At 40.1% G+C, this 21901-nt stretch overlaps 1 protein-coding gene across 3 annotated transcripts in view; it reads right to left on the bottom strand.

Moving 5' to 3' along the window:
* LOC102288626 (protein FAM126B) overlaps window positions 1–21901 on the bottom strand; it is a 49252-nt gene that overhangs the window by 18845 nt on the left and 8506 nt on the right. For all 3 annotated transcript variants that reach the window (XM_042219170.1, XM_042219171.1, XM_005918311.3), the window contains exons 2-5: window positions 10589–10673; window positions 4990–5070; window positions 3050–3151; window positions 1110–1289 (exon numbers count right to left, since the gene is read on the bottom strand). In XM_042219170.1, the coding sequence (XP_042075104.1) occupies window positions 1110–1289; window positions 3050–3151; window positions 4990–5040 (333 nt within the window). In that variant the 5' untranslated portion in view covers window positions 5041–5070; window positions 10589–10673. The remainder of the gene's footprint in view (window positions 1–1109; window positions 1290–3049; window positions 3152–4989; window positions 5071–10588; window positions 10674–21901) is intronic.

Genomic DNA, 21901 nt, shown 5'->3' with positions numbered 1-21901 from the left:
TCTTATCCAGGGATAGCTCAGTAGGTAGAGTGGTGGCCCCATGATCGGAAGGTCGGGGTTCGACTCCACTGAACGGCTACCCTGAGGTACCCCTGAGCAAGGTACAGTCCCTACACACTGCTCCCCGGGCGCTGCACTGGTGGCTGCCCACTGCTTCACTGGGTGAATGGGTTAAATGCAACTACAAACTATTACAATCCAGATTCATGCTTGGCATGGTGGGGAAGCTTTAGCTTTGGCAGAGATATCCCTTTATGGATGATGATGTTGTAAGAGCAGTCGTCAAACTAGAACCAGGACACCTAATAAGCAGTACTCAAAACTGAGGAGGAAAAAAAAAAAAAGCTCAGCAGCAAACAGAAGATACTGGTTATGTTTGCAGGGTAAGCAGTTGACAGATCATGTGAAGGGTTTAACAGTGTGAAACTGGACACTGCAGCCACCCTTGCTCCATATTTCAGAATGAGTCTGTCCCTGATTCTGAATTTTGACAGTCAAATCACATTTGGCAGTTCACTGTGAAGATTTGAATAGTCGTTGCTTGTTTGTTTTTACTGTCGGGATACCACATGGATTTGTTGAATTAATGATCCAGGGAGCATTTCAACATTTCGGTTTTTTAAAAAAGTCCTTTAAGGCTAAATTGTATTTAACTTTTAACAATTTGCAAATGAGCCTTAAACAAATGAAACAAAACAAAGATATTAGTATTGCCTGCTAAAAACAAAATAACTGAAATCTCTGTTCAAGTTCACGGCAGATTGCAGGAACTCTACTGGTATGCACTGCAACACTTTATAGTGGACCTGGTTATCCACAAGGTCGCGTTTAAGGCTCAGCCAGTAACAAGACCATCGCTCTGCTACTGTCAGAGACTGTTTCAGAGCAGAGTCCCTGCACCTGACGTCATACTTTATGAAGTAAATTGTCACAGTCAGTGTGTCTGTAACACCTCATGCTAAATTTTGCACATAATCAGTGTAAAGGGCATGCTCTAATGTCCAACACTAAGAAGCGAATGATGCTTATTTGATAGGGTGTTTAATTATTATTTTTTGTATGAGTTGGGTCATGCTACTGTAACCAGACCCAGAAAGGTGAACACCTACCAAGTTATAAATGCCCAGAAGCAGGGCCTCGATGCAGCCATTGCTCTGACGATCCCTGCTGGCAGTGATGCGCAGATAAACCCACACCAGCTCGGGCAGGAACTGCAGGGTGAAGCGTCGCAAGCGGTCTTCGGCGCTCCGGTACAGCTCGAACAGCTGGTGGCACACAGGCTCCAAGAGCTGGATCACAGATGGAAACAAGAAAATGCAAATTAACAAATTAACACGAGATCTGACACCTTACTGGAATTTACACCATGCTTGTTAGGCTCTCCCAATAAGGCAGTAAACAAAACTAAATATGGAAACTGAACTGTATTTTTCTGTATATAAAATGTTTAATCCATTTATATTTAACCCCAATATCACAAAAACCAATAAAAGCTGTCATTAATACCGTTAACACATAACAAAAACAGTTTATAGAACATCTAAAATGGTCTTCTTTATTTTTGTTATACGGGGGTGTATTTTTAAGCTCCTGGATGCTCATAGTAAGCATAGCCAAGTTTCATCAATGAGGTAGTTTCTTCCACTGGCTCCGTATAATGCTGATGAGAGACAGTATCCTTCTCCACCTGCTGTTCAAACCTTCTGTCTGCGAGGAACAGCCAGTAAGATAAAAGCTAGCTTCAAGGGAGGGTGGCTTTAAAGGAAGAGGAGCTAAAACAGCTCGTTTCAGAGAAAGAATGAACTGCTGGGATGCACCAATGCCTGGTATAAGATATAAAGACCTATAGAGTTAAAAATGAGCATAATAGGTCCACTTTAAGATAATTAAATTCATGGAAATGTATGTCTAAGCTAATATTAAAGAACAATAGGTTCAGGATGACTGCTATAAACTGCTATAAACTATTACCTCCCATTAGCCTCAGCAGCAGCCTTTTTAGTAGCCTGCAGAAATGGACTCACATAGCTCTCGTTTCAGAACATGAACGAACGCCATTGTAAACGTAACACGACAGAATGGACAGATGGAGGGAGCATCTCGCTTCCAGTTGATAGTGCGAGATGCATAGAAGCAGAGGGGATAATTCACTACAACGAAAGCCTCGGCAGATGTAGTGTCAGGGGAGGCCAGCTGAGCCACAGCGTTTATACAGTCCAGGGGTCAGTGTGAGTGAATGCCCACACAGCACGACTGTGTAAGTGTGTTGTACATGGCTGACTGGGGAAAAAGGCGGCAAAGAACTTGGCAAGGCATTTGCCCTTCATGTCCTCAGCTTGACAACAAAAAAACAACAGCAACAAAAAAACCATGCAAAATTCAAGCACACATTACACTCTCCCCTACTTTATCTCACACACACAGACATGCATGCACTCCTCAATCACTTGTGTCATCATTAATGGGATTGTGCAGCCAGACTGACAGCACTAATGGAAGTTAGATCCCTAGTTGCTTGACACTCAAATTCGACCGTGAAATCGAGGTGAAAACGGGGCCAGAAAGAACTGGAGGCACCAAGTGTGTCATTAGAGCCAAATTAAAGTCCTCTCTCATTGAGTACCTCAGGCCTTTGCTTAGAAACTGTGTCATTAGGTCCCTTTAAAGTACAAAACACCGGTCTAGCTGTGCAGGTGCAAGAAACATCTGCTTAGTAAGAAAAAGATATTGAGGTGCTTGGGCACTGCGGTGACTGTGTCTTTTCCAGCTTTGGCTGCGGACGCTTTAGTTTGTTAAGCAAAGCACTGCATGTGTGTGCATACAGGGAACACAGTGTACCGTCTCACAGGCAACGCAGACGGCACCGCCATTGTGCCTTCCATCATACACAACAGCAGAGTGTTGTGGTGTGCATGTACGCCCTGCAGACACGGCTGTGTGTCAAGTTTTTTTGCTCAGTGCCAACAGAAACAACATCATGACTCACAAGCAGCACATTTCCTTGAGCTAAAAACCATCCGTCTGCATGTGCGTGTCCTCCGTGTATTACCTCGTTGTTGGGGTCCTGGATGACTCTGTAGAGAGCTGGGACCAAGGACTTCTTTAGATGAAGGCTGCCGGCGTAGCTGGGGATGTGGGTTTCTGGTAAGGACTAAAGCAAGGAGACAGAGGACTGTTGAGTGATGCAAACAACTTCTACGTCTAGCCACAAAACTAGAGAACAAGTAAAGACTGTGTGTAATTCTACGTCCTGTATTCAATTGTTTCACAGCACACAGTGACTTAACTGTGTGTCAGCATGCTGTGACATGTAAGAAGTCCCTTGATTAAAAATGGAAGCATCAAAAAAAGACTTGAAAAGATTGACTTCCCCAGTCGATGAGTTTGACAATGTGGTAGGTGAAGTAAGAAAAGAAAACTTTTAGGAAAGCATAGCTTTTTGATAAAATAACTCTGAACCTAACAGATTGATGATGTCTGACATCCTCAGAACATCCTGGGGTGAAATCCTTCAAATGGTCAAGATCGTGTTTTGTAGATGACAGACGGCAGCTATAGCCTCTCAGCGTGAGAGTATGATCATTTTGAGGGCAGAACACAATGTGCCTGGTCTGCACCACCATGAGTCATACCATTCTATTCTCATCTTTCCTCCTTTCTCTAGTTTTCTGCTGTCTTTTTCCATTCCTCTTAATGTACTGCACATTATTTCCTTCTTTTTAGCTCGTCATCACCTTTGCACTTTTCTGTTTTGTAAATGTGCTGAACTGACTTTTGCATCAGATTTATGATTGCTAAGGTGACAGAAACTTTGTGGCCGTGTCATAACGGTTTAATGCACTGTACAAACCACAGTGCTTAAAGGAACCCATTCCTTCTTCACAGAATGAGAAAGAAAAGTGACATAAACACTTTTTTAAACTAGTCTGGAACACCAAGAGTGAAGCAACATTTATTATTAATTAATTACATTCAACTAACTACTTCAACTGAAACACTACAAATACCAGCACCCCCCCCCCCAAAAAAAAAAAAAAAAAAAAAAATCATTTGCATTGCCTATTAGCCAAACTGTCTTAACCCAAATTTTACTGAGTGGGGTCATTTGTGTATATTTTTGCATGCCACTGTGATATTTTTAAAGCTATTTTTTCATTACAAGAATATGAATGAAAAAAATAATGAGACGCTTGCTAGCCTGCTATTGTAGTCTTTAGCCTTTTAGATTTGCTATTTGTATTGTTAAAAAAAAAAAAAAAAAATCAATTGTTGAGATAATATTAGCCTTTTGTCACTAATAGCTGACAATGCAGCTGAGCTTAAATCTATACTGGAAATGACAAGCGGCACTGTGCAATTCATTGAGAAACCGCAAACACAGAAAAACTATTGTTAGCGCTTCACAATTAATGAGTATGTGAAATTGCTTTCAGTATCTACTAGCATTTACAAGAACATGAGGACATGAGGCTGGAACAGCAACTCTTGCACTGTTCTTATATAAAAGCTAACTGATTACTGAAAGCTGAATAATCCCATAATTTATATGCATCCAAAAAAAAAAAAAAAAAAAAAAAAAAAAAAAAAAAAAAAAAAAAGGAAAATAAAAATGTATGAAAACATGATGAAGCAGATATAAGCAGCTACTTTGCTTGTGAGTTCAAAGAACAAACTATGCACAGTACATTTTGTGTAGTACAGAGAGGTTATGCTGATTAAACACAGCTGATGATAGGCCCGAGTTGACCTAAGCTAGCCACTGTTCTTGCTAGCGTTCACTACATTTAATTAGAATTTACAAAGGACTGAAATGTTAACGAGATGACAGATGCACACAGTTTTTACTCTCAACACTCTTCGCCACAGCTGTTACAAACACAGTACGCAGTTCCTCTCTCGAAAAAAAAAAGAGAGAGAAAAAATAGCCTTCAGGAGTAGATTTCATAGTTATGACTCATGAATGAGAGTAGCGCAATCGAGGGCCTTTACCTTGAATTCTGAGAGCCATTCTTCGACAACACTGCGTTCTGAGCCCAGCATCTTCCTCAGAGACACCCCCCCTTTGGCTGCCTGGTGGACAAACAGAGGCAGAGGAAGGTGGTGGGTACAGTAATGGGAAGGGAGAAAGGAAAACACAGGAGGAGAATGAAGACAGCAATGTCAATTTTATTTACAAGGAACCTTTCATTACACATAACCTCAAGGTGCTTACTACAGAAGATAACATAAAAAAAATATGTAGTTTACAATGTCTTAAGGCAATAAACAACACAACAAAACTTCCCACAGATTTCAAATACAGAACAGGCAAGTGTATGTACTCCACATAAGTATGAAAATATCCAAGCTGTGACTAAGCCCAATAAAAACCAGGCTTAGTAAAAGCTGTGCTTGGTGCTTTTTGGGCTTCCTTATTAAACAAAGTCCCATCTGTTTCTCGATAACAGCTAACATTTAGATTTAGTTTTTTCAGTGATAATGAAGGTCAAAAACAAAAGCTCTTTCAGGCAACTCATGTTCATATGTATTTAATAGGACATTTGTATTTTTCACTAGAAAATGAATGTCATTTTTTTTCTGGAAGTGTTACCACATAACCAGCTTCTAACCAGGTTAAATCTTCAGTGTAACCTAAATCGGCCAGATAAAAAGAGAGCTACTTTAATGACACAGAACTCTTCATTTAAGCTCAACATAACTAACCAACTAGTTGTGTACTACACACTAGTGATTTTCCTTTGGTGTCAGGTCAAAAGCTCTCTGGTGTGTGCCAACATTTGATTTGATTTTATATGCAGGGGGAAAAAAAAAACAAAAAAAAAAACCTCTGTACAGTGCAAAGGCAGTACCCCAGAAACCATTTACCTTGGCCTGTGATTATAACCCAGCAACAGCAAAAAAAAAAAATCATTCTGAAAGACAACATTAAATCTCATGGGTTTTGAAATAAACAATCAAACATGAAACACAGTGATGCTAAGTGCACATCAGTTCCAGTTAACACAAGCGGCAACATATAAAATCAGCAGCATGCTGTTCTTATCCTCATCACAATGTTATGCAACAAGTCAGCTCGGAGCCAGTACCTGTCACTGCAAACATGAACCACCACAGGAATTCCTTTGAGCTTTCACTCTACAATTCAAATCATAGATGACGAGCTCATGTCTTCTTTCATATATTTGTAACGTCACAGAACGTCACAGAGCAGAACGATATGGTGGTTAAAAATGGCGAGGGTTTTTAACATTTACAAACAGGACATTTTCTAGCTTGTAATTCATAAAGAGAAATGAGTAATGGGATAGCATCTTCGGCTTCGGCCGCACAGTTATCCTTGGTTCTCTTCTCCATTTCCAGCAGCTAAAATTAACTTCAGCAAACTGTGCAAAGCCATTTCTCCTACAGAACTCACCCCATGGAAAATATATTCTCATTATTTATCCCGTGAAAAGATTTGCTATGAACGAGACGTGCGTCTCAGCAAGGGAGAGGAACTGTGTGTGTGTGTGTGTGGGGATTGGCTGAGTGAGAGGTGGTGAACAGTCACAGGCAGTGACAGTTTGGATACACACTGAAGGTGATGTTGCATGGACCCAGTGTGCCAAGCTGCCACAGTGACAGAAATAAACAATACTTATGTAACAGCAGATGCACTCTGCAGCTTAAAATCAAGGCCATCCTCTCTCTTGATTTGACACCAATGCCCTTCACCAAAGACTACCAGGATTAATTTACCATCACTAACCTTTAGGAAAGCTACTAAGGCTACGTTCACACTGCAGGTCCTAAAGCTCAATTCCGATTTTTGGATCAAATCCGATTTTTTGGTCTGCTTGTTCACACTACAAATAATCTGCAGATTATACAATACAAATAAAATGTTCACGTTTCTCCAACGCTGTCTCCCCACAGTTTCACTAACATCTACACGGGATGGCCAGGAAGCGTTCGCGATGTCTTATCGGGCGCTTCTCTGGCGCTGATAATTGGTGTCTGTCTTGTGTTGGTGACGTAAAAGATGGATTTAATGCGACATGACCGTTCAAACAGCAGTCGCTTTCTAAAACATCAGATATGTATTGGATTCAGTACCACATACGAAAGTGACCCAGATCGGATTTGAAAATATCGGATTTGTGCTGTTCACACTGTCATGATCGGATATGGGTCGCATAGGGTCAAAAAAGTCGGATTTGATGTGCTTTCGCCTACAGTGTGAACATAGCCTAAAAAGAATTATTGCTTAACAAGAATGACAATTAGTCTGACTACTCTCACAACCCAAAGATACACTGTAACATTAAGTTAAAGATGCTGTGCTCTTTCACGTCCACATCCACTTTAATGGCTCTTTAATTGTATTTTAGTAGAAAGACTTTTTTTAAACTAAAAACAAAATTCACATTGCTTATTAGGTCTTGTAAAACCTATTTACTGGCTGAGCTGTGGTCAGACTTTCTGCGAATATGACTCAACATTTAACATAACATCAGCTCGGTCCAGTGCTTTTTCTAGGAAAAACCTCTGAGTCTTCTTTAATGATCTTGTTACTTCGAGGACACTGAACCTTTCTAAAAACTCACTGACGTCTCCTTCCACCAACCTCTGGTGCTAGAGCGCTGTCTGTTTTGCCCTGGTGCCTTTTGAAAACGAACCCACATTTCTGTGGGAGTGAAAAACCGAAAGGTGCTCAGTGGAAATTGGCAAAATTTAAATGACGAGGAAAATCATGCTGGGAAGAATCTGTACTGCATCTGTGAATTATCTGTGAATTTCTCACAGCAGTCACTCCCAAAGTGACTTATGTCAGTGATTCTAGCTGTGGGGCCAGCAATTTTGCGGTGTTATGCCTCTTACTGGCACAAAAATGCAGATTCTAAATTAAGCATTGGGCGCGGGGGTGGGGTGGGGTGGGGGGGGTGTTACTTCACTCACGTACACTAAACAGTAAAATGTTTTTCTCCCTTCCTAACAATATAGAGATTTATTTATTTGTCAGGCATTCAGCATTTGCTTGGCTTTTCCCCACTTAATTCGTGGTCAGTGAACTTGACCCCTGGAGTCTTTTACAACATTTGAATGCAGATATCTTATAAATTTCAGCCCATGCAATAGGTTTGTGCCTCAGTTTTGGTGAAGGTGTGGTTTCAGTATTTTCTTTTTTTTTGCTGTTGCTTACCACTAACTTGCTGATAGATACGTTTAAATGTGTCATGTGGTCTAAATATGGTGACTTCTGGCCAACGTAAATATACCCAAAACACTAACACACTCCAACACAGTAACACATTAAGTGACACCATTGCCGTCTCCATTTATACACGTGTATGGTGCTGACCACACTCTCAATCGCTCGGTCTTCTGCTCCTGCCTTGTCACAAAAACGTGCCCCCACAGAATGCGACATGTGATAGCAGAGAGTTGCAAATAAACTCATTACAGCTGCATCTGGGTCAGTGTACTGAGATAACACTCTAAAATGTGCAAGTTAACAGAACTGAAAAAGTTCATAAAAACAGAGATTATGCAGGCAGTTACGGCACACAGTACTCTTTAGATTCAACAGCTGCGTGTGGGCAAATTTGGAAATATGCATAAAAATGACTTTGTCAGACACACCAGATTTAGCAAAAAACTGCTTTTATCTTGTAAGCCTGAAACATTGTAAGACTACATGTGCACAGTCCCACTGCTCACACTGACAGTAAGCCATACTGCTGTGAAACCCCTGTTTAATCTTATTCGTTAAACTCGAATCCTTCCAGGCCAGAAAATGGGCACAAACTCCAAGGCCTGTTTGAATATACATGCTTTTTTGGTTTTTTTTCTTCATTTAGACCATTCTGCACAGTTTAAATAAAATATAAGTAAAAGACAAAAATCTCTGTGTTCTTCCTGCCAACAGATACAGACACCAATAGCTGGATAAAATGAATCAAATGTGGAAAAGCTCTCAGTTGAGCTTCTCTTTTTTAAAATCTACATTTTGATACCAAGCTCATCTTCATACTTTTACATTTTAATAGCCACAAATGTAGCTTATTGCTGTGAAATAGAAAGAAAAACTGTTATATAGAACATCTAAACACCAGTGTGGACACTGATGAATCTCTAGGTCCTGAATTAGTTGTTGCTGTTTTTTTTTTTTTTTAAATACTTAAAATGTGAAGGTTCACAGAGGGTCTCAGGATCAATAGAGCTGCAGATGAGAACTACTGACACTAATCACAAGGAATAGGATGTTCCCCTTTAAAGTTAGGTAAATTAGGTACAAGGAACAACTTGTGCCAAAAGAAAATTTTCACAAGCTAATCAGGCAATTTAGAAACAAACTGCAAAGAGCACCAATTGTTTAACAAATGAAAAATGGGCAATTAATTTTCCCCAGGGCTCACATGTTTTGGAGGGTCCCACCAATTGGCTTATAAAGAAATAAAATGAAGACTTCACAGAATTGAGTTTAGATTATTGGTGCAGTCTTCCACAGTAGTCTCAGTTTCTCACATGGCTCTTTGAGAAAAATTAAATAAGCGGGTCAGGTTAGATGCACAAGTGGATTTTCTATGGAATGACCTTGATAGCATTAATCAATGCTAAGAAAGCAAATGATCTGTAATCAACTCTCCTTAATTCAAATGTTTTTATGCAATACTTAATTACTTCACTACCTGTAACCTGTCTGTAACTTGTCCGTAACCTGAGAGTTACAGATCATTCCCAATCATGTGACTTTTGTTGACAATAAACAATTTAAATGAAGTTTCGTCTGGCTACTTATTAATACAGATATCATTTGTTTGCACACTGGTCAAAGAGTTTCACAGCTTACAACATGTCTTCCTCCAACTGTACCTCTCAGTCTTTATTTTAAAAATGAACTGCAGACAGACGTGTAGAAGCAGAACATCCACATCCAGAGGCTAAACTTTAATGCACAAATCTCAGGGTGCTGCAGATAAGCTTGACAATGTTACAAAACAGGCTCAAAGGAGAAAGATATCTGATTTGCTGCAGGGCTGCAGGAGCTGAGCAGATGATGAGATGAACTGGTGGACTTGTGTGTGTGTGTGTGTGTGTGTGTGTGTGTGTGTGTGTGTGTGGTGTGTGTTCAGGTGCTGTGTGTGTGTGTGTGTGTGTGTGTGTGCGCGCACTTCTTAAATCCGAGTCTGTGAATTGAAAGGCTCTCTTTTAGTCAGCTTGTTCGGCTCTTTATGAAAGGCTGACTCATTTGTTTCCTCCAGCTTGTCAAACCATCGCAGAGTCGCTGAGGCAAGCTTGTCAGTTACCATGGGAACAATAGTCAAGTCCTTTTCAGCCACTGGTAAATATTCCCAAATAATAACTCTTCGTTTTCACAAACATAATTTAGATTATATCGCTGTAAGTCAGAGGTTGGATACAACGCAACATGATGTGTGCCAGCATTGGTTCTCCTTCGTATGTCTTTAGCACTGCAATGTTAAAATGGTTTTCAAAGAAAATAAGCAGAAAATTATCAAGAAACGAGCAATGAGCAAGACTGTCATGAATATCAACACTACAAACAATGTGAACAACATAATGCAGTATACATCTATGCACTTACCTCAGTGTCCCAGAACTCAAATCTCCGCTGGGAGATGCAAATGGTTCTCCACAGCGTCACACATCTGTCACTCACTGAGGGTCACCTGCAACAACAAGAAAAGAAGAGACCCATCAATCACCATCACAGGAGAATCATCCTCAAGACATTTAACTACAGTCGTACTGTTTAAAATTACTGTCGTCGATGATGGTGAACATTGTCTATCCATAATTTCCCCAAAGATTTCATAAATGTGTTTGACCCATCTTTGCTGGCATTGGCTAGAATTTAAAAAAATTTAAACATCAGTGCTATCCTCATTAGAAACTGACATCCAAACAGACGATGCAGTGTAAGCAACATGCTAGTCAGTCAAGCAAGTAACTTGGGGTGGCACAGAATAAATCAATGTAGGAATGGAAATTTCTGAAATGTTAGCAACCTTTAAACAGCCCCATTTTTATCACTTAAATTTTTAGTTTAGTTGCTTTTGTTTAGAAACACCTGTGTATGGCTTTACAGATGTCACAATTCAATTCATCCATCCATCCATTCGCTTCCGCTTATCCTTTCCAGGGTCGCGGGGAGTACTGGAGCCCATCCCAGCTGTCATAGGGCGAGAGGCGGGGTACACCCTGGACAGGTCGCCAGTCTGTCGCAGGGCTAACACATAGAGACAGACAACCATTCGCACTCACATTCACTCACAGATTCACACCTATGGGCAATTTAGATTGACCAATTAACCTATCCCCACTAACTGCATGTCTTTGGACTGTGGGAGGAAGCCGGAGTACCCGGAGAGAACCCATGCAAACACGGGGAGAACATGCAAACTCCACACAGAAAGACCCCGGCCTTATGGTGGAATTGAACTAAGGACCTTCTTGCTGTGCAGCAACAATTCAATTCAATTTTATTTATATAGCGCCAAATCACAACAACAGTCGCCTCAAGGCGCTTTATATTGTAAGGTAGACCCTACAATAATACATACAGAGAAAAACCCAACAATCAGTATAACAGGAAAATATTCTGCAAATCACAAGCTCACAAGTCCAATACTCATATGCTCAATAATCTGCCAGCCCAAATGATTATAAAACCTGGTACTAAAGGTTTGCAAAAATAAAACAACAGGGACGACCTTGCGGGGTTAATCTAATGGCCACTTGAGGCTGGCTCCAAGAGAGAGACAATCCCCACAGACTGTCATGTTAACTTTAGAGAATTGAAAAGCATGTTTACAGCCTAGTACAAAGAGAGGCTTGGTCTCTATGGATAATAAACACCTTTACAACAACCTGACAGTAAGTGAATCTTTATTTTAAAACTCTTCTTGGATACCGGGGTCAGAGGCACGGCCACCTTGTCATAGGTGCACCCACAGAAGGAGCTGTAGCTATCTTTGTGCTGTTACAGCATTATAATCAAATTATACTACAAATAATAAGGCCCGCTGCCTTATATAAACTGTACAAGATGTTTTTGCTGAAGTTTTGATGAGTTAAAATTTTGTATTTATTAATCTGCTGTCTAGCACTAATTAGGCTTTTGTTCATAAAATGGTAACAGTTCCAAAATAGCCCACGGTGCTGACCAAAACACTAATGGCTTCAAAATACCTAATCCGTAACTACCTAGGGTCGCCTTGGTTACGACCGCCTTTATAATATCTATGGCAAAAAAATAAGATTCAGTTAACAATTCATTTTAATCAACATGTCAATTGTTTTCCAGTGTATTGCCTGTTTGGTCTATGACACGTCTGAAAACAAAAAAGCACATCCACAAGGAGTGACGTTAAACACCCATTTTGTCCAAAAAATGTCAGCAAACTGAGTCATCAACTTATCTTTTCTGCTCTAAAGATTGATGCTTTGTAGTAATTGCAAATAAACTCCAAAATGAGCAACAGCAAATGACTCAAGTGAGAGATATGCAGTCATGAAAATGGACAAAGCAGCTGACGATACGGAAACCAGGGGGACAGTTGCTACAACAGTTCACTAAAAGACACACAGCAATTGTGAGAAACATTTCTACTATGGAGAGATGCATTACCAACAAGCAAAATCATTTCTGTGTCATAATGGAAACCCGTGTGCATTTTTCTCTAGTACTTTTGAAGGTTATTTTGAGTCACGGCACAAGGAAATTTTCAAGCTCTTATTGTTGCATAGCAACAGTCAGCTGGCCAACTTGTTGTCCTCGCCTGCTAAAAATGCATCCTGAGGATCCACACCCATAACATTTCACTGCATTTGACAAAATAAATCATTGTTTAGTGACACGCAAAAAGGCCTCTGCAGATCCCTGAGAAGCAGAAAGAGCCACATCACAGAGCGACCCATTTGCTGTTAAGTATTTCGAACACAGCCTTGTGTTTATCTGACCGAGTCTTACATTAGCAATTCATCACTAAGAGCCAAGGCAGTCCCATCTGTCTGGGATGATGTGTGTACCCTCTCCACCTATTGTCAGCTCTAAAGAAGGTGTTTATTTTCCGTCACCAGATCGAGTATATTCATTCTGTATGACTCATCAAATCTAAGGGTAACAGCGGCTCCGGGTTGAGTGAATAGATCAAAGAGAGGGACAAGGACTGAATAATAGAATACAAACAAAATCTGTGACCTAAGTAGATTACATGTACGAGGACAGAAACGTGTTATATAAAGATAAGGTTTGAAAGATTTTATCATTAGTTCTTTAGAAACAGAAGTTAGAATAGTTCCCATTAAATGTGATCACTGTGTCTCACTGACTCTATATGGTATAAAACGCAGTATCTTCAACCCCAGGGTGGGTCTATAATAGTTTTTTCATTAACATGAATGGACTTTATCAGGCCCTACCCAACACACAAGCTGCTCAGGAATATTTGAAGAACATGACATAATCCCAAGGCATTAATCTGGCCTCCAAACTTTAAAACTTTTAAACCAGCTGATTACAACAACACAAAATTAGCTGACACTTACTTGGGTGATTCCTCCCGTCTCCAGCCATCTCATTCCCATATTTGCGTGTAAACTGTGCACTCCAGCCCGCCGTCACTGTTGGCTAAATATGTCATGCACCTAATGAGGTCCCGGCCAATGACAATAGGCAAACTTTCCTTGAAGGAATGCTCTTCCTCTATGCAAGACCTGCTCATTGTCCTTTGGCGGGGCTCACAAGGGATCAGTAGTGTGCCAACCCATCCTGTTTACAACGCTTCCAATCTTGTGTCACAATTCCTGTGCTCAACACTCTGCTAAACAGTGCATACAGCTAAAACAAAGCCAACTAACCAACCTATTAAACTACACTAAGTAATTTGTGCACTTTGTTCCAAGACAGACCAGTTAACACACAACACGCTCCACTGTAAATTTGCAATGAGGCAAATAAAAGTTAACATTTTATTTGAACTTTTATTTGATAAAAAACTAAAAGCTCAGCTATTCAATGGAAAGTAAAAAAAAGAAAAAAAGAAGTTAATTCAGGCATGTCTGACATTAAGTACTAGAGAGCAAAGCTGCCATGTGGAAGTCTCGACTCTCATGTAACTAACAAACCCCCCAAACCCCAGTTTTAAGTTGTTCAGCCTTGTAATTCAACAACATACATTACCCCTATTACCCTAACTCAGAAGCTGCAAGGACTCCTGCATCATTTTAGCATGTGGAAGGAGTCACAAGGGTTCACAGCAGTCGTCAGATTGCACAGTACTACAGACATGAGGGCGGCTCTGTAAAACTATACTAAGTTAAACGCTGATGCTTTGAAATTCAAACTTATATGTGTTTTGCTAAAGATACCAAGTTAAGATTGATTGGGATGTAAAAAGTTTTGCAGTTTATGGTGTAATAGACTAGAATACAGAATTTGTAAAAATGGTCTGAGGACTTTTTTCTTAATATTTATAATACCGTAATCTTACTATAATGATCGTAGTGTGCATATGCATGTATACATGTCTGAATGCCTGTTCCTCAACTCCTCCTAGACGTGTTAATCAGTCTGGTTTATATAATTATTGTAGGGTCTTTAGCTTACAAGATAAAGCACCTTGAGGAGACTATTGTTGTGATTTGGGACTATAAATACATATTTTTTTTAAATTGCTTTGAATTGGGTGAAACGTACTATATAAAACTGCCTAGGGTACCAGGATAATCAGCATATAAACTAATTCCCCAAAGCTATATAAAAAACTCACATCCTTACAAATGATATACTTTAGATGACCTCAAAACAAACTGCAACATTACAACTACTTCATGTGTATGTTGTTGAAATTATGTGACATTTGTAAATAAGTTTTTGCTAGCCATTTTTGTGATCTCACTATATTCGCTGATATAATGAAGATAAATGGTAACCTGATGAAATAACATGCGTGTCCATATAACTAGCAAAAACCTCCTCTATTTGATAAAAATATTGCAAGAGTTTAGTCTCAACAGAAGAATATTTTATTAAAATCCTCACAGTATTAAGGTGAAAGAGTGATTTCATTCACATCACCTGTTACAACTTAGAAAGCTGAGTAGCCTAGTCATACAGACATACTCTGTGAAACCTGGAATCTCTGAGTCTAAACACTGTGCCCATAGGCTAAGCTTTCAAATGAAAAAAACATCTTAAAATCTGTCAAGCTGGTAAAATCCAAAAACAACATAATCTTAAATGCTGGGTCAAAGCTGCTGTGTGTGCCATGAGCCGTCTCCTCTCCTGTACTGACTGGATGGACGTACACGGCTAACAGATGCAACACTGAGACGTGTTCAACCCTAATGGACAAACACGTTTATGACATTAAGTAATGAGTATGTGTGCCATCTGTGTTTATCTTACTCTCTTAATACGTAAACCCTTTAAACTTGAGTTTTACTGATGGGCAATATACTGTACAACCGATGATTGTGTCAGTAAAATAACAGGAGACACATGGGCGACAATGCGTGACATGAAAAAACACACAACCTTAGGAACTTGACGCCTTAGCAGCTGTGTGTACAATAGCCATCATTCACTACAGACAGATGAATCACACAGGTTTCCGTGACTGAGAGACTTATTAAACCAATGTCAACAAACGCAAGGTTAAAGCCACACAAGGTACAGAGAGCCACTCTTTGCACTCGGAGCAGGGGAGACAAGATCAGCACTCAAGAGCGTTACAGTTATTCTGTCCTGGTTATAATCAACAGCAGAAACAAACTGTGCTTGTTTGTGTAAACAAAGATAAACTAATCAGCTTGGACTTTTTGGCGACACAGTTTCAATTTTTTCTAGCAAGTGATGGCAGCTTTGTTGTTTTTGCTGCTGAATGAATCCCTGTTGACGAGCGGTCATGAACAGACCCAATCAGACAATCAGACTTTTTCAATGAGCATGCCGAGGAAAGAATTTTAAACTTTTTTGGAAATTTAAAAAAAATAAAAATAATTCACAACCAAGTCAAGGTAGATGTGCTACAAATTTATCTTTCACCACATGCAACAAACATATGTTGGAAAGTGAGGGTTCAAAACAGACTTTAGAACCATCTGCAACAAAAAGGAGAAACAGAAATGTTTTCACAACAGATGCAAATGTTCGAGTAGCATTAGCCAGCAGTGTGAAAACTGGGTGCAGTACCTTTAAGTAGAACTTGCAAAGTCCTAACACTCTGGCAAAAATGTAAGTCATGTTTTGCAGATACTGTGACAAGTGGTTTGTGATCACACCAGTAGTTTCTTTCATCTACACCACCAGCATTTCAACTTAATATGAGCCAGCAGCTGTAATCAAAACTGATAAACACACACAAAGTTCAGTAATTCAAATATTCAGTGTCCATTTTGAAAAGCGGATTTCAGTCACTATCCGGTCGTTCAGTGATGACACGACGAATCCTACTTCCGGGCCTAAAGTAGTCTGTGTTTAATATGGCTTTTGTGTTGTTAACATGTTTAATGTTTTGTATTTTCTTCTATTTAATCTCAAAAAGCTCCTAAAACAGTCAGTGATCACTGTTGACCTCCCTCGGCTTTTTTTTACCACTAATCATTTATTTAAGCTCAGTTTTTAAAACCTTAGGATGTAACTACAGCCCAGCCCATGCAGCAGTATATGAATGACTAACCTCGTATTGTGGATGGATTATCTCAGTTGTTCTCCTGGCTGAAGTTTGGTCCTTTTACAGCATCCTGCCATGCGATTACATTTGTTCCTGACCACCGAGAACACTCACGTTAACTTTTATCGAGTGGAAAAAAAGTTAGCTTGTTTATATTATGCTAACATAGCTGTGTCGCTAGCGGTCACGTAGCACATCATTATATACCAGCTAGCCAAACCAGTAACCTTACAAATGTCACTGCTGTTTAGTTTTCTGTCTTCATTTATGCTGGAAGTGATAACAGAGCTGTACGTTTTAATTTGTTTCCAAAACCCCGCAGTCAAGACATGCTATACTGTATTTAGATAGAAGCTAGCGAGCTAACTTCCTGCTAACTTCTAACTCTGTTAAATGTCATAAATTCCGTTTTCATGGATGCCTGGATGTTAAACTCAATTGTTACACCTGGTAGAGCAGAACGCTGATCATTTTATTAAAGATGAAAGACTTTAGACAGTTTTTCAACTCTCAGTAATGCCATAGTGATCGTTTGATATATGGACCTGCATCGGAGTTTAGGCCCAGACACGGCTAGTGACGTCAGACTTAACGACCGGATACCTTCATCAAGCAAAGCAGTGTTTCCCAACACCAAATACCAACAGCCTTCCAAGTATTTTTGGTGAGTCATTAATATTTTGATTATGCCACCATCAACCTACAAGTGGGCAACTCCCCTTGCTCCAACTTTGGCAGCTATTTGGATTACAGTTGGGTTTAAGCTGGCTCACTCCCACAATTATGGCAGACTTTGATATCAAGCAGCTGCTTCTCCAGAGAGGATCTCATCTGAAAGTTAGACTTCAGCTATAGCTTGTTGAATGCAGCTGGAGTTAATAGTCTTTATTCTGCTGAGGAGATCTGTGAGCCACAGGATCACGCCACAGTAGGTAGGGAACTCCTTTGGTACACTGAACCCATCAAGAGCAAAGCAGAAAAAAGATTATAATTCCCAACTGTAGGCTAAGATGTTAGAGTCCATTTGGTGGACTCACTTAAGAGGCAGCTAATACTACTGCTCAATGATTTATCTGTCACAAAGAGGAGAAATTTCTAAATGGTATTATTTAATAATGATTCGTTTTTAAAACGCCTTTGCTGATGCACATGCAAATGTATCTATGGGAAATATGGTAAAGGAGGCGAGCTCATGCTTACAGGCTGTTTGCCATTTTAATATTTGCACAGGTAAGTTATCAGGCAAGAGCAAATTGGGATTAGTGTTTGCTTTCACTCTGTTGTAATCTAATCTAATCAAATTCTTGATACTCATGAAGCGGTAGGTGTAATTGAGTTTTTTGCATTACCTACTTCACTTTATGACACTAAAACGTATTTCTCATGGCAAGGGTGCATTTCTTTTCGTCATATAAAAAAAACAAACACCTCTACTCATCCTAAAAGTGAAGTAAAACTTGATATGAAACATAATCAAAGTCAAGAACACATGTGAACCAAAGTCATAAATGCTATGTGAGAAATAGTGACACATCCCCCAAAAAAATGGGGGACAAGAAAAAAATTCCCTAAACGGAGGCTGCACACATATGAGTACTTGTTTCAACTTCTCTGCCCTAAATGAGCTGGGCCAGGTTTCAACAGTCCAACACTGGGGACGTTTCAAGGTCAGCTTAGCTCAGTCAGCCATGAATTATTGAACCTGAGCAAGCTGTCTCTCCCTGCAGTTTGGCCCCCTTCTAACGCCATCCTTTTGCCTTCAAGTTTGCTCGCTATGACCATAACAAATGACATCATTACCAGCGACCGTTTAATGATCTCTGTGGTGTACATTTCCTTTGCTTTAAAAATCTGTTTAGCAAGAAAGTCAGAACCCAGAGTCAAATACAGTCTATGTTTCGACCATCAGTACAAACAGATATTCTCCAATCAACTCCAATTATACTCTAGTACCATTATATAGTTTTGTAAAGATAGTCTAGAGAGGCTTAATCCGGTCGTTAAGTCTGACGTCACTAGCCATGTCTGGACCTAAACTCTGCTGCAGGTCCATATATCAAACGATCACTATGGGCTTACTGAGAGTTGAAAAACTGTCTAAAGTCTTTCATCTTTAATAAAATGATCAGCGTTCTGCTCTACCAGGTGTAACAATTGAGTTTAACATCCAGGCATCCTTGAAAACGGAATTTATGACATTTAACGGAGTTAGAAGTTAGCACGGAGTTAGCTAGCTAGCTTAATAATAATAATAATAATGGATTGGATTTATATAGCGCTTTTCAAGGCACCAAAAGCGCTTTACAATACCACTATTCATTCACTCTCACATTCATACACTGGTGGAGGCAAGCTACAGTTGTAGCCACAGCTGCCCTGGGGCAGACTGACAGAAGCGAGGCTGCCATATCGCGCCATCGGCCCCTCTGGCCAACACCAGTAGGCAAGTAGGGTAAAGTGTCTTGCCCAGGGACACAACGACCAGGACAGAGAGCCCAGGGATCGAACCGGCGACCTTCCGGTTACAGATGCGATTCCCAACCCCCTGAGCCACGGTCGCCCTTATAAGCTTCTATCTAAATACAATATAGCATGTCCTGACTGCGGGGTTTTGGAAACAAATTAAAACGTACAGCTCTGTTATCACTTCCACATAAATGAAGACAGAAAACTAAACAGCAGTGACGTTTGTAGGGTTACTGAAGTTTGGCTAGCTGGTATATAATGATGTGCTACGTGACCGCTAGCGACACAGCTATGTTAGCATAATATAAACAAGCTAACTTTTTTCCCACTCGATAAAAGTTAACGTGAGTGTTCTCGGTGGTCAGGAACAAATGTAATCGCATGGCAGGATGCTGTAAAAGGACCAAACTTCAGCCAGGAGAACAACTGAGATAATCCATCCACAATACGAGGTTAGTCATTCATATACTGCTGCATGGGCTGGGCTGTAGTTACATCCTAAGGTTTTAAAAACTGAGCTTAAATAAATGATTAGGGTAATAAAAGCCGAGGGAGGTCAACAGTGATCACTGACTGTTTTAGGAGCTTTTTGAGATCAAATAGAAGAAAATACATAACATTAAACATGTTAACAACACAAAAGCCATATTAAACGCAGACTACTTTAGGCCCGGAAGTAGGATTCGTCATGTCATCACTGAACAACCGGATAGCTGGTTTAGACTAAACATTTACACACATCTCAGACAAAGCTGGTACAGGGAGTATTTTTTCCTCTGAGATAATTTCCCTTAAGATAGATGGACTGGATGAATACAATGATCTATAAGAACTGTTTTGCCTATTTTTAGGTCGTCAACGTACTACGTGTTTCAAGTTGGGCTATTTTTGTACTAATACTGTGCAAAGAGAATGATCAGTCACAAACTTGCCCATTAACATGCAGCAAAATTCAAATCACTGACGTTACCAGATGACTAAAATGTTCCTCGTTGGTGCTCATTATTATCACAGACTTTATCCAGACATTTTCCCTTGGTAGGTGGATTAACTCTAATACCTGACTATGGTGGGGCAATCTGGTATAATCTCCCTGTGCCTATACCCACAGTAACTCCAGCCTGCCACTCACCTGCAGAGTAGGCTGTCCACTCAGGAATGGAATAAGTTTATTTATAGTTTAAAAAAAACTAAAAAAAACCAAAAAAAAAACCAAAGCCCTTTTCCCCAGTCTGCACAGAATGATACCCACATACAGTTTGAAGAGAGAGAGGCAGACAGGTAAACACACACCTCTGCGGGACACTAACTTACCAAAAGGACATTTTGGTGAGTAAAGGTCACTAAGAAGCAGGCAACAATGACTAAAAGATCAATGTGCTCCTGTGCAAATCAATACTGCTACCCCTCGGACACGTGGACAGAGTTACAACTACCTACTTCTTTAACAGATGAAATATATATATATATATATATATATATAGCAGGCAGATATTAATAGAAAGAAAGAAAATACAGGTGTGAATAATAGGAGAGGTAGAGAAAGTGAAAAATTGGCTGCCATTTCTCCCTCATTGTCTCCCCTCATCTCTCATAGGCCAGGCAAAGGGGAACTGAGGCGTACGCACATCCTGGGCTAAAATTAGCTCTGCTGCAGCTGCAGGGCCAGACGTGTTGGGATGGGCCTGTGCATCTAAGTCCACAAACACACGCACCCACGCGTACACACAAACACACGCACCCAGACACACCCACACACACCCACACACACACACAGGTTCCACCAATTAGACAGGGTGAACCACAACACACAACAACACAGGTGACTGCCAACGGCATCCAGCCCCCATCCTGTGCTCATCAAACTGAGACACACAAATGCTTTCAATGCAAATGTTGTGTGTACACAAATCCAGACACAGGATAAACAGGTGCAGTCTGACAAGAGCAGGGTTCTCCATAGTGCCCGTTCAGTTTGATTCTTTACAGTGAATAATCTACAGTGAGTTTGAGTGAACATAATTTTTACACAGCTATTGCCTCTTCTTAAAGTAAATTCCACTATACTGTAGGGCAATTTCCTGTGAAGAAAGCAGAGTGGTACTGTTTATTTTATCATAAATAAAACATGTACCTTGAGGTGATATTCTTGAGATATCAGAAACAATTTTACTACACAGAGACATGTATACAAATGAGGAAATTACAGATATAGCAGAAACATCACCTGTTTAACAAAAATAAACAAATACTGATGGCCACCATTGCTATCCTGCAGTGTCACAGTAGATGCACCTATAAATTTGAAAATCTTAGGTGATTTTCAGAAAACTTGACCCTGATCTTGACCTTGACTCCAAGGTCACTGATATTCAAACTCATCCAAGATTTTCAGTACCTGCACCTATGGTATCAATTTGAAAGTCCTAAGTGACTTCCTTCTTCAGTTATCGAATTCACAAGATTTTCTCTAAATTTGACCTCTTACGTTGACCTTGACATCACTGAAATTTTTAGTAGATGCACCTAGGGTATCAATTTCCAAAATCCACATCACCCTGTTCTTGAGTTATCGCATTCACAAATTCGGGTGTCTATGTTGTCTGCCCACCCACCCACCCACCCAGCCCACCTGCACTGGTGAGTTCAACTGTAACATCTAAGGAAAAGCATTCAGCACAAACCATCTTACTAGGCCCATGTTGGCATATAGCACAGTAAAAAGAGTGTTGGGCCAAAGCTATGCAGCCTTG

This window comes from Haplochromis burtoni, unplaced genomic scaffold (genome assembly GCF_018398535.1).
Source record: "Haplochromis burtoni strain Fernald_Lab_line unplaced genomic scaffold, NCSU_Asbu1 Contig_29, whole genome shotgun sequence".
Lineage (NCBI taxonomy): Eukaryota > Metazoa > Chordata > Actinopteri > Cichliformes > Cichlidae > Haplochromis > Haplochromis burtoni.
This window is presented reverse-complemented; position numbering and strand designations above follow the sequence as displayed.